At 33.6% G+C, this 13492-nt stretch overlaps 1 protein-coding gene across 1 annotated transcript; it reads left to right on the top strand.

The window, feature by feature from the left end:
• Positions 1-8378: 8378 nt before the first annotated feature.
• Positions 8379-12171, top strand: LOC110801009 (gibberellin 20 oxidase 1-D). Its single transcript, XM_022006320.2, has 3 exons — positions 8379-8967; positions 10264-10585; positions 11478-12171. The coding sequence occupies exons 1-3, from the start codon at positions 8444-8446 to the stop codon at positions 11754-11756; spliced, it is 1125 nt and encodes a 374-aa protein (XP_021862012.1). The 5' UTR covers positions 8379-8443; the 3' UTR covers positions 11757-12171.
• The last annotated feature ends 1321 nt before the right edge of the window (positions 12172-13492 follow it).

The following is a 13492-nucleotide window of genomic DNA, read 5'->3' as shown; positions in this document are numbered from 1 at the left end:
GTTGCTTATGTCCTCTTATGCGGAGTATTGTTGTTATTACCTATATAAAAAGAAACAATCATTATCCATATCATTTGAATTTGATATTTTCTAAACATAACCTTAGTCAATAATAGTGGGCCTACCCGAGTAACTCATGGGCCCCGTATTTATCATCGAATAATAGTGGGCTTCAAATTAGTCAATAAAAATCTTAAACTGCAATAATAAAACACAAAATGATAATTAAAATAACTCGTGTATTACACGGACTTCAAATCTAGTATAGAAGTATTGTTTAGTGATTGAGCTTTCGACTTTTAAATTAGAGGTCGGGGATCAAATCTTGGCCCGCCCTTATTTTTGTCCAACGGTCTCCATAGCATGATTAAATTTCCACGAGTGACAAATTGATAAATACGGGGCCTACCCGAGTACCCTACCCGGCTACCCTACCCGGATACCCGTGAGAAGTAATTGGCTGAAATAAGAACAATGAAACAACAATGACCATATACATGTCAGTTGTTGCACGAGTAACTTGAGATGACTGATTTGATGTTATGCTCGTTGTTGCAATTTCTAATAATAATAAAATCATACTCTAACTTTACGAGAAGAATGAAATCCTACGAAAAAATAGAGGAGTGGATTTTAAATCACTTAAAACGGTTAAGAAACACAAGAGTTGCTATTGTAGTTTTAAAATGTGAAAACCATCAAGTGGTAGAAATTCTTGTTGGGAAAGATTACAAATAATCTTGCAGCGGAAATAATATTCGTTTTCTCTTTCGTGTATAAACAAAATAGGCTAACAATTATATCTCTATGATATAATAAAATAACTCACAAAGTGTTTATAAAATATAAACTAATATTCGATGGTATACTCTAAAAAATATAACGTGTTTCTCTATATCTGAATTATGTTACAATGTTATAATTCTTGAATATTTTAACTATCAATATGATTATATATTTGTAACCAACATATTACTAAGAAACTAATGATGCAAATTATCACAGAATAATTTGCCAATAAATGTTTCTTGCTTTCTTACTTCTTTCCTTCTTTTTCTCTCCTTTTATTTTTCTTTGTCTTAACTAATTATATATTCTCCAAACAAGCAGGAATAACCAACAGTTCTAACACAAAAACATAGTTTAGGACAATTGTTCACAAAAAAAAAGTAAAGTAAAATGTAATTGTTCCCGTTTGTAAAACTAAAAGATAGTGGTTGGCAAATTTTACTTCTAAAAATTGCATATTTTGATAAAATGGATGAAATATGGGAAAGTTATTCTTCTTTGGGAAATTAGAATGCTCATAGGATATGAGAAGTGACTTAACTACTTGATCACTACTGGTTAAGTAACAATTCTCATATTAATTCTCAAAATTGCAAATGTTATTATAGTGCCAACCAAAAAAATTACTTCCCATAAAAATGAATCCCACACGAAAATTAAATTCATATGTGAACTAACAAGGACTACGATCAGTATCATGTTACTATGTTAAATATGCATAATTTGATTGGAAATTAGCTACCCTTTTTGTGCCATTGATTACTGTATCTTTTTAAAATCAAAACTCAAAACATACTCCTTTTATTTTTATATCCAGTTATTGCAAAGTATAAACTCGCATATGTAATAAAAAAAAGGTCGATAAAGTAAGAGACATTGAGCGAAAATGAATACAACGAAGAAAAGAAAGATGGTAACACGTATTTGCCAAAACTATAATAAAATAGAAATTGGTAGAACAAAGAAAGAAAAAACACTCCATTATACAAGTACTCCCTCCGTATTTTATTAAATGATACACTTTGACCGACACATTATTTTAAGAGAGTGAGTTGAATTTATTAAAATAAGATGAAAGCGGGGTAGTGGGTCAATTATTTATTGTAGTAAAAAGATGATGTGAGTAAGTGTAAGGACCATAAGAAAGAGAGAAATGTTAATACAATTGAAAGTGAGTACTAGGATATGCCAAAAAAGGAAAGTGTATCATTTAATAAAATACGGTCGTTTATGAACAATGTACACCAATACACCATACACTACAAATATTTGTATTCCTTCCGTATTTTAAAAAGAGATACACTTTCCTTAAACGAACGTATTTTTAAAAGAGATACACTTTTTTTTTGACATTTTTTGGCCCCCACTTCCAATATATTAATATTTTTCTATTTCTTGTGGTCCACACTTACTCACATCATCTTCTTACTCTAATAAATAATTCAACCAATACCCCACTTTCATCTTATTTTAATAAATTCAATTCACTCTCCTAAAACTATGTGCCGGTCAAAGTGTATCTCTTTTTAAAATACAGATGGTGTATCATTAATAAAAACCCAATAATGACAGGTCAAAAATCTCGTCGCAAAAGCATATTGCGACGGGGCTAAGAACCAAATAAAGACGTGAACAACTGTCGCAAATATCTTTTACGACGGGCTAACAACGAGATTTTTCATTAATAAAGACCGTCTTTTATGACGGATTCACGAACTTACTATGTACTCCCGCTGCTATTGCCTTTAGCGACAGGCGTCGTTAATGGTACAATTTTTTGTAGTGGTATCATTTAATAAAATACGGTGGGAGTACATAGTAAGTTTTGTATGTGTAATCTTAGCATCGCAGCTCATGCTTTTTTCTCAACATGTTTACCTACAAAATACGGATTTTTCATGAAATGCCCCTGAGGTTTGTGTTAATGCACCAAATACCCCTAAACTTTCCAAAATGCACCAAATACCCCTAAGGTTTAATATAAATATACAAAATGCCCAAAATGACTATTTTCCGTTAACTCCGTTAACTTATCCGTTAACTTTAACTTTAATTTAATTTAATTTTTCTCTTTTCCTTTTAATTTCTTCTTTTTTCATTTGTTTTTCTCTCTCCCCCCTTCCTTCTTCCCTGTTAAAAATGGCAGCCAATTTTTCTGGGTTGGAAGCACCATGACAGCTTTTCTCTTCCTCACCACCACCACACACCGCCATGCTAACCCCTTCTCTTCCTCACCACCACCACCCCACACCGCCACCGCCACCGCCAGACAAACACATACATCGATTTTCCTCTCTCAAAATCCAGATCCCAAAAAATTGATCCCCAAATCAGTAATGGGGGATTTTAATCAACCATTGTTGCTAGTTGCCTTGACCGTAACGTAGGGGGAAGTGAGGGGAAGGGAAACGACGCCGGCGAGGAAGGCGAAGTGGAGTTTGGTGGCGGCGGCAGTGGGGAATGAGGAAGGTGGGGGAAGTGAGGGGGAGGGAAACGCGGGTTTGGTGGTGGCGACAGCAGTGGGTAAGGTGGGGGAGGGGAGGGAAACGCCGCCGGTGAGGAAGGGGGAGTGGGGTTTGATGGTGGTGGCATGGCGGTGGTGGGGTTTGGTGGTGGCGGCATGGCTGCATTCTCTCTCCTCTAATTCGTTGATTCTGTGAGGATGGAGGTGGTTGCAAGGATGGAGCTATGGTTGGTGTTGATAATGGAGAGAGAGGAATTAGGGGTTTGACTTGAGGAGACAGAACAAAGGCAACAACAAGGTTGGAATGGAGAATCCAAATTTTTTTGGGGTAATTGATTTTTTCAGACAATAGTTAATTAATTTAATTAAAGATTAATTAATTTAATTAAGGATTAGTTAATGTAATTAAGGTTAATTAATATAATTAAAGGTTAATTAATGTAATTAAGGGTTAATTAATATAATTAAGGGTTAATGTTAGGATAAATAAAGAAAACAGTTTATTAAGGGCAAAAATGTAAACATACGCTAACGGGGACTTAACGTCCGTTAGCCTTGTGGGCATTTTGTGTATTTATACTAAATCTCGGGGGTATTTGGTGCATTTTGGAAAGTTTAAGGGTATTTGGTGCATTAACACAAACCTCAGGGGCATTTCATGAAAAATCCGTACAAAATAAGTAGTATTTTACACCCAACTAAACACTAAACAAGTAAACATACCCAGACCCACTTTACTAGCCCATTCTCCCGAGAGTGAGTCGAGTGGGCCAGACTAGCAACCGGGTCCGGATCCATAACGCAATTTTTCTACATGTACTTCAATTCTCTGTCGATGTTTTGATTTTGAATTGCAGAAAATCTTTGAGAATTAAGTGCTTTGTTCTGTATTATAACTGTATGATGTAACACATATTGTACTTTGTAATCTTGGATTCTCGTCATGTACCTCATGCTTTCCACCCGACATGTTTTGTTCAAATGTAATTTGTTGACAAGTGAAAAAGTTATCATCAATGAGATAGTTAACTGCATGGATCAAACTCTGTTTATATCATAAAGTCTTTCAATTTATAAAACTAATCTTGGAATTTCAACCACCGGTTTAAGCTTTTAGTTGAGTTGGTTTTTTTGACATGGTATCAGAGCCAACGTGTCACATATGTTACGAGTTTAAATCTTATCCACCCTTCCTTTCAAAGTGGAATATTTAGCGTAGGGTATTGAGGGGAGGTCCATACTGCATCCCCACACTTCAAGCGCAAAGGGCCTTCACGTGAAGGGATATGAAAGAGTATAAAACTGAACTCGGGGCTTCAACTATCAAGTTAACCTTTTGGTTAAGTTGGTTCTTTGACAAAGACGATTTAAAATTTACTCCGTATTCCGTAAAGTTATTTTGTTTAAGGAAATTCAGTGAAACACTACCTTTAAGTTTGGTGGTTTTGTGAATTGCTACCTTTTAAAAAGGAAATTATATTTTACTACCTTATAAGTTTGGTTTGTTTGACTAACACTACCATTTGCCGTTTTTTGTTAATGTTTTACGTCTTTGGACTCCACTACAACGGTTACTTAATATGGCAAATGCACAAAATGACAAATGAACAGAGATATTTAAAAGAATAAAAAAAATACACGACGGAAAACATTAACGAAAAACGTCAAATGGTAGTGTTAGTCAAACCAACCAAACTTATAAGGTAGTTAAATTAAAAAAAGTTTTTATAAGGTAGCAATTCACAAAACCACCAAACTTAAAGGTAGTGTTTCACAAAATTTCCTTTGTTTAATTAAACATATTTTGACTGAACTTATCTTAACGTATCGAAAATTATCTTATTTAGTAATCTATACACCACAAAGATATTGGGTTTAATTGTTCCCATGGATTTGGTGATATTCTAGTTTGGAAGATCACAAGTGATTAAGTGATATACACAAGTATAATAAGGACAATTTTTGGTATTTGGAAATTATGATTTTTGGCCTATGGACAACCAATTCAGATTCTCATTTCACGATTTACACCACCACCTCCTATGTCTTAACCCGGTGGTTTTCGTGAAATAAACCTAAATTATTCTCCATATGAAATTTTCATGAAATCTGTTTTCCAAATTCTCATTCCCACGTACCAAACATCGGTGTATTAACGGTCAATCACTCAATTGTATTCGAAACTGTGGAAATTCAAATGTTAAATTTAGAGGTGTTCTCTTCGCCGGATGAAAGCTGAGCTAATATGAACTGAACTTATTAGACCTAGTTGACCTGATATAACCTCAAACATGATTGGTACTAACTGGACATGCTTAGGCCTTGTTGCAAGAGAGTAAATTTGATAGAATCACTACAAGAATTTGTATCTTCAACGACAACCTAATTGCGACCGGTCAAAAATCCCGCCGCAAAAGGCTTTTGCGACGGGGCTAACAACCAAACAAAGACGGGAACAACCGTCGCAAATGTCTTTTATGACGGATTAACGACGGGATTTTCTATTAACGACGACCCCCTTTTACGACGGGTTCACGACAGGAAACCCCGTCATTAATCAACGATTATTGGCCTTTCGCGACAGGATTTCCCGTCGTTAATGGTACAATTTCTTGTAGTGAATCGACTTATATGGCCTGATTGAAACATATTGACCTGATTGCAACTTTTTTTTTTTTACCTTTACTTATTAGAGCTGAAACTTATTTTTTAAGATGAAGAGAACGCACCCTTTATGAAAAATTGAGAATTTCAAATACGGTATTATGTAAGTGCATTGTTACATTTCTACCCTTACCAAATTTTCAAAATGTTGATCATAAGGACATGGACATAGGCTGGTGGGGGCTTCCCCCAACAATTTAAAAAAAAAACTTATATGCAGTAATAAATACTTAAATACATCACTATGCGCTCCTTGTCTCAATGGTTATTCTGGTTTAATAACTCATGTAGACTACCAAGTAATGTCTTGGCCTAGAAGAAAAGATTTCACCTTGCAACCAAAATGTTAGAGTTTCAATCCCCACTAGGGGCACTTTGAGGGAGGGTTCCATTTATCATTCCCCTCACTCTCAGAGTGTCTAGCCTGCTAACTCGAGCGACTTGACCTGTACGAGGTTTCGACCCGATAGAACACTTCATCTTATCTTCAAAAAATAATAAAACTCATGTGGACTTAAGACTTCGAATCCTTTATACAACAATATAACTATGCCTAGCTTTTCTTCTTTTTTCCCCCGCCCCCAACATAAATTTATGGCTCCGCTATTGCCTTAAGAAATATGAAACAATTCATATTTAAGACACATTATCTTATCCAAATATTTTAACATGATATTCTTCTACTATTCAAAAGTATCAAGACTCTTAATGTAGCTCAATTTGTACATACATATTGTCCAAATTAAGGGAAGAATGATCCAACTATCAATTATTATTCTTATCCAAATATTTTAACATGAAATTCATCCATGAAACTCATAATCTAGCTCGATTTGTACATATAAGTACATATTTATATTGTGTATTTATATTGTCCAAAGGGAAGAATAATAAACCAAATTTGCAATCAATCAATCGACGAGATTATTATCTCTGAAATCAATAGTCGTTAAGAGACGCACACAATCAAGGACTATTATACATACTTAAAGGTATCCCTTGGAACAATCAAGTTTTGAAATAGCATCAAGACAAACATTTGAAAGTATGTGGTAATGTCGGTAATTGGTGTTGAAAATGATATTGATTCGTCCAGATTCGGGTACTCGATCCGTGCTCACCCCTCATATACAACTCTTGGGAACATACAAGTTTTAAAGTAGCATTATGACAAACAATTGAACTCATGTTGTATTCCCTCCGTCCCTTAATACTCGACCTGTTTTGACTTTTTGCACTATTCACATAATTCATTTTGACCCTATTTTATTTATAGTATATGAAAACGAATATTAGTATATAATATATTGTTGTCTTCATCTTAATATATATACTTTCAAAATATTAATATTTTTATAAGTTTTTATAATATGTAGTTAAAGAAATTGGTGGTCAAAGTTGTGCATTGGTAAGCGTGTCCGGTCAAAACAGGTCGAGTATTAAAGGACAGAAGGAGTAATATTGGTAATTAGTGTTGAATGATCTATCACTCCATCCGTATTTATTTAAGGGATACATTTGTCTTTTTCGGCCGTATTTATTTAAGAGATACACTTGCCATATTTAGTAACTTATCAATCCCACCATCTAATTAAATAATACATCTAATTTACCTTATGACCCACCATCCTATCAAACAAATAATTTTAGAAACGCATCCCACCTTCCACCCACATAAATGACATGGTCCCACTTGTTTACTAATTAAAATATCTACCCAACCCCACTTGCTTTAATTATTATTTTATTTCTTTCAATTCTTCTTCTTAATACCTATGCCCGGCCAAGTGTATCCCTTAAATAAACACGGAGGGAGTACATTATACTAAAACAGACACCATGAATGACACGTGTCATTTCATGATGAAATTTTTTTCCGCCAAAACAAATTTCTTTTTTTTATTCATTTATTAGTTTCAATAACTTTTTATGGAAAAGATTCGGCATATTTGACTAAAAATTTATTAATCTTTTGAAATCTATCAAAATCTTTTGTACTCATCAGATAAGTTCCAATAAGTTAAGATAAGTTCAGATAAGATAAGTTCAAGTCAAATAAGTTGAATAGAACACACCATTAATGTTATTGTTTACCGAATACCCAATCCGATAACGATATGGATGTCGATTTGGATACTCGATCCATGTTCACCCTAAGTAAAGCCCTAGGGAACAAGCAGGTTTTGAAATAGCAACAAGACAAACCATTGAAACAAAAACTTGAGAAAGAAAAGGTCAAAAACAGCTTGCATTGCAAAGAGCTAACATTGTTGGCTAGTGAAAGATAAAAAGAGTGACATCCCCCTCCAATATCATGACATCATCAATCTTTGTAGCCTCTTCTCAAATCTCAATATGTACTTCCCAATGGTCCATAATAATTGTTGGCCCCTCCATTAAATATCTCTTTCTATATATAGCACCCACATTGTTTGATTGAAATACACTTGAAATTTGCACTTAAAAAAAAAAATTATCATCATATATTTCCAATCAAAAATTAAACAAGAAATTAGTACACTAATTATGTCTTCACCATGCATAATGTTTGATCCATCCATGATCCAAAACCAACCCAAATTACCAAAAGAGTTCATATGGTCTAAAGGGTCGGGTTACGAACCCGATAGTAATAACCAACAAGGAAACCATGATGTGCTCAATGAGCCATTGGTTGACTTAGAAGGCTTCTTTAGGGGTGATGAGGAGGCTATCAAACAAGCTTCTGAGTCAATCAATAAGGCATGTATGACCCATGGGTTCTTCCAAGTGACGAACCATCGGGTCGACTCGAGCCTCATCCGGGCCGCCCATGATCAAATGGACGGGCTTTTTAAGTTGCCTATGGAGAAGAAGTTAAGGGTTCAGAAGAATAAAGGGGAAATGTGTGGTTATTCTGGTGCTCATGCTCATAGATTCTCTAAACAACTTCCTTGGAAAGAAACTTTCTCTTTTGGGTATAATTATGTTGATAATGATGATGATCAAGAGGGGGTTATTGTGTCCGATTACATCAAATCTTCATTAGGGGATGAGTTTGAATTTGCAGGGTAAGTTTACTACTACTAGTATGTTTATTTGGTGTCACTATCAAACTAGTTATCCATAAATTAATGAATCATACTCATCCCTCCATTTTTTATGTACCCAATTACTCCCTCCGTCCCGGAATACTCGCAACATTTTTTACTGGACACGCTTGTCAATGCACAACTTTGACCACCAATATTTTTAACTACTCCGTATATATTATAAAAACTTATAAAATATTAATATTTTGAAAATATATATTAAGATGAAGCCAACAATATATTATATACTAACGTTTTTTTTTTCATATACTTGAAATAAAATAGGGTCAAAGTGAATTATATAAATAGTGCAAAAAGTCAAACTGTTTCGAGTATTCCAGGACGGAGGTAGTACTGTATACTCTTGTTTTTAGGAGAGGCGAGTGAGTATATATAACTGCATAAGAAAAGTGCAAAAAAGTAATATTAAGGTAGTAAAATGCAAAGTAATGGATAATAGTGGGTAAAGTAGGGAATTTAACCGATGGTAGAAAAGTGTAATTATTGTTGAAAATGATACGGAGTAACATGGTTAAATTTCATATAAAGAATGTTCTTAGCTTTCATGAAAAAATTGAAAACTGAAAACTCGCAACTAGGACATTTTAACCCTAAAGCATCATCAGTTGTTCAATTCGGATACAATAAGCTATAAAACAAAGTTATGTAATTTTAAAGTGTAGATCGAGGTAACTGTTCATCAGTTTCGTGCCAGTCTTGATTAAATAAAAGTTAAATTTTTGTGTATCTATGTAGTAGAGTGATTTCCTTCAATATTGTATAAAGATCCAATAATTTTTAAAATACGTTACTTTCTAACTTAATTTCCATCATACCATCAACGTCAGCAAGGGAGAAAGAAAAGTTTTTTTCCCCGTCAGCGTTTCCCCGGTTTTAAAACAAACCGCTATCTCAGATGGCGGTGGTTTTATAAGGGGTTAACCGCTACCTGAAATGACGGTTCATTAAATACGTAAGCTGCTATTTCAGATAGCGGTTTACCCCTTTAAACCGCTGTTTCAGATAGCGGTTTATTGTAGATTTTATAAAAAAAAATAGACCGACTTTTTTGCTGACGTGGACGGTAGAGTGGAAATAAGTGAAAAAGTAGCGTATTTTGGGAATTTATGAATCTTCAAACATTATTGAAGGAAACCGCTTTATGTAGTACACTAGTACTATAGGTGATCATAATTTTTTCAGATTTATTTATTTATCTATGTAACGCGTCTAAACATTGCAATAACATGTATATGTACATTGACATATCGACAGGTGGGTGTACCAAAGATATTGTGAAGCCATGAAAGATCTATCTTTAGTAATATTTGAACTATTGGGTATAAGTTTGGGAGTTGAAAAACAACATTTTAGGAAGTTTTTTGAAGATGGGAACTCCCTATTGAGATGCAATTCATACCCACCATGCAAAGAACCAAGTCTAACCTTTGGCACCGGTCCGCATTGTGACCCGACCTCTTTGACTATTCTACATCAAGACTTGGTTGGTGGCCTTGAAGTTTTTGCTAACAACAAATGGCAAGCTGTTCGACCTAGACTTGATGCCTTTGTCATTAACATTGGAGATACTTTCATGGTAATTAATTATTAATTTTATTATATACTCGTATTTTTCTTCATTTTTTGTTGTTGTTCTTCGTATATAATGAAACCCTAGGGCTTTTTAAATTATTTTAAATGAAAAACTACCTAGCATTTTGATAATTGATAAACAATTGTATATATAAAAGAATAAATTTTGGATCAATGAATTAAGTTCAATAACAACAATGAGAGTTGTGTTAGCTATCTTTTACTCAAGCTTATTAATTTATGTTTTTAATTAAAAGGGAAGTTTATGAAGTAATACATGGTTTAGTAACTAATTTCGATTTAATGTAAACATTTTTTAGGGGTTACTGTAGATATATACTCCGTAGTATATAGATATCATGTGTCTGTATTTTTTACAGTGTGTCTTGTCCCATCATACGTTCCAGAATTTTTTAAAATATTAAATTGTTTGGGCCATGACATGAGTTTTTGGACTCACCTCAAAAAATATACTCCGTATGTGAAACAATATATAGTACAATAAGTGGTCATATCTTGTTATTGTGTTGTTGATAAGAATCATAAAATAAATCACAAACGTAGTATTAAAAATTGGTGCTAGTCTTACTACGTAATTGAATAGTGGTTCTAGTTTGTTTTATTGTTTATTAACTTGTGCATTTATACTAAGTTAAATAAGGGTGTGCTTTATTCATCTGGTTATTGCTAGGCAAGAGACAAACCAATATACTGCCAAACATGTCATGATTGTAAAGATGTCATATTGATCTTCGATCTTATTTGTTTTATGTATATTGATAAGTTGCATAAATTTCATGCACTAACCTAAAAATGTGAGTTTTTTTTTTTTGGTTTTAAAGTTTTGGATTATAGTATGATTGGTAATTTGTAAGTATATGGTAATAATGATGTAGGCAATGTGTAATGGGAGATACAAGAGTTGCTTGCATAGGGCATTGGTGAACAAAAAGAGGGAAAGAAGATCATTGGTATTCTTTGTGAATCCAAGAAAAGACAAAGTAGTGAAGCCCCCACAGGATCTTGTTGACAGAGAAGAAGACACAACAATGAGCAGAAGATACCCTGATTTTAAATGGCCTCAATTGTTGGAATTTACCCAAATGCATTATAGAGCTGATGTTACTACCCTACAAAGCTTTTTTCAATGGTTACCCTCTTCCAATTTGCTCTAACTCTCCGGGTCGCCCTTAGAAAATCCAGTTGCTTATAGATCACGTTAAAGGTCAAACAACTGATAATACATTTTGACGATTCATACTTTGCATCGTGTTTGTTGATAAGATAACTGTTCGACAGAATATGATGCGGTCGGTCATTGATCACCATATCCAGACTTATCGAGATATATAATTTTATTGATGACAAGACTATCCTAATTTATGTTCACTTTTCCTTTTGATTTGTTTTGATTTGTTTACTCTATTTGTTTTTATGAGTATTTTTGCAACTCTTTAGCTAGATAGGCTTGTTATATAGGCTTGTTAAAGGAAAATAAGATGTAATATATTTTCTTGCTCATTTATGTTTGTTTCTTTTATCAACTTGTCCTCTTTTTATTATATAAAACGTTCTATTTTATACTTACTACATGATGTTTTGTGATCGAAGATATTATAGGATGTAGCAGCGTAAATCAAGAAAAACTCAAAAAGAGAATCATTCATATGGGTCCTTCTAATCTCAACAGTAGGAGAATTATTTAAAAATATAAATAAGGTCCCATTAAGTAGAGTGAAAAGTTGACAAATACGAATAAAATTAGATTAATGAATGAAGATATATTGAAGCAGCCAAAATAGAAAATTTTAAAGAGTAGTTAATCTAGTTATTATTTCTACAAACTGAAGGCTATATTAAAATTTTGATTTTGACGCAATATTTTTTTGAGCTTTACTCATGAAATCACCCATTAACGAGTGTGCCAAAATCAAGAATTAATGAGTGTGCCAAAATCAATTTTCGATATTATTTATCCATACTCGTACAATCATATTGTGCATGTGGAGTCATGACTCATGAAATCATGAGTCATCAAACAGATAAACAGATCCAACAGACCAAGACAAATGCAAATTAGGACAAAAATAACTTGGCCCTTGCTTTTGGTTGAATCTGTCACTACTTGTTTAATTTCATGTTCTTGAGAAATTTAAAGAAAAATCCAACATAGAGCCATTAGAGAATAGAGATCGATAGTGAATGCAATAGCATCACTGCATCATTAGCTATATGCAATTAAACTTGGCTTTAGTGCTTTAATCTTCCCAAGAAACAAATACTCACGTGCTTCCAATCATCACCTTTGGTGTCCAATTTAGGCTCTATTCACCATAACTAGTCTGGTCTGAATTTTTTAATTTTTGATCTGATAAGAATTTTCTAGTTTTTTATCTAGTATGGTTTAATTTTGCTCTAGTCTGGTATAGTCTGATTTGAATATTTTTTATAACTGCTTTTTTGTCTTTCTTAATCTATCTTTTTTACTCTTTTCTGAAATTTCCTTACCTGGCATAATTTTAACAAATAAGTAGTAAAAATAAGATGAAAAAGGATCATAAGATAACACTACAAGAATTCGTATCTTTAACGACAGCCTAATTACGACGGGTCAAAAATTCCGTCGTAAAAGCCTTTTCAACCAAACAAAAATGGGAACAACCGTCGCAAATGTCTTGTACGACGGGTTAACGACGGGATTTTCCATTAACGACGGCCCCCTTTTATGTCAACGATTATTGGCCTTTAACGACGGGAATCCCGTCGTTCATGGTACAATTTTTTGTAGTGTAATCACCAATCCCATGCATATATAAAAAAAAACGATCACTAGAATTAAGCCTTTTAAAAAGACTTATAAAAAGTAATCATATTGTTTCCTCCATTGAAGGTTAAGATAAACTCCTAAATC

Source organism: Spinacia oleracea, chromosome 4, assembly GCF_020520425.1.
Source record: "Spinacia oleracea cultivar Varoflay chromosome 4, BTI_SOV_V1, whole genome shotgun sequence".
Classification (NCBI taxonomy): Eukaryota; Viridiplantae; Streptophyta; class Magnoliopsida; order Caryophyllales; family Amaranthaceae; genus Spinacia; species Spinacia oleracea.
Note: the sequence above shows the minus strand (reverse complement) of the source record. Positions and strands in the feature narration are given on the sequence as shown.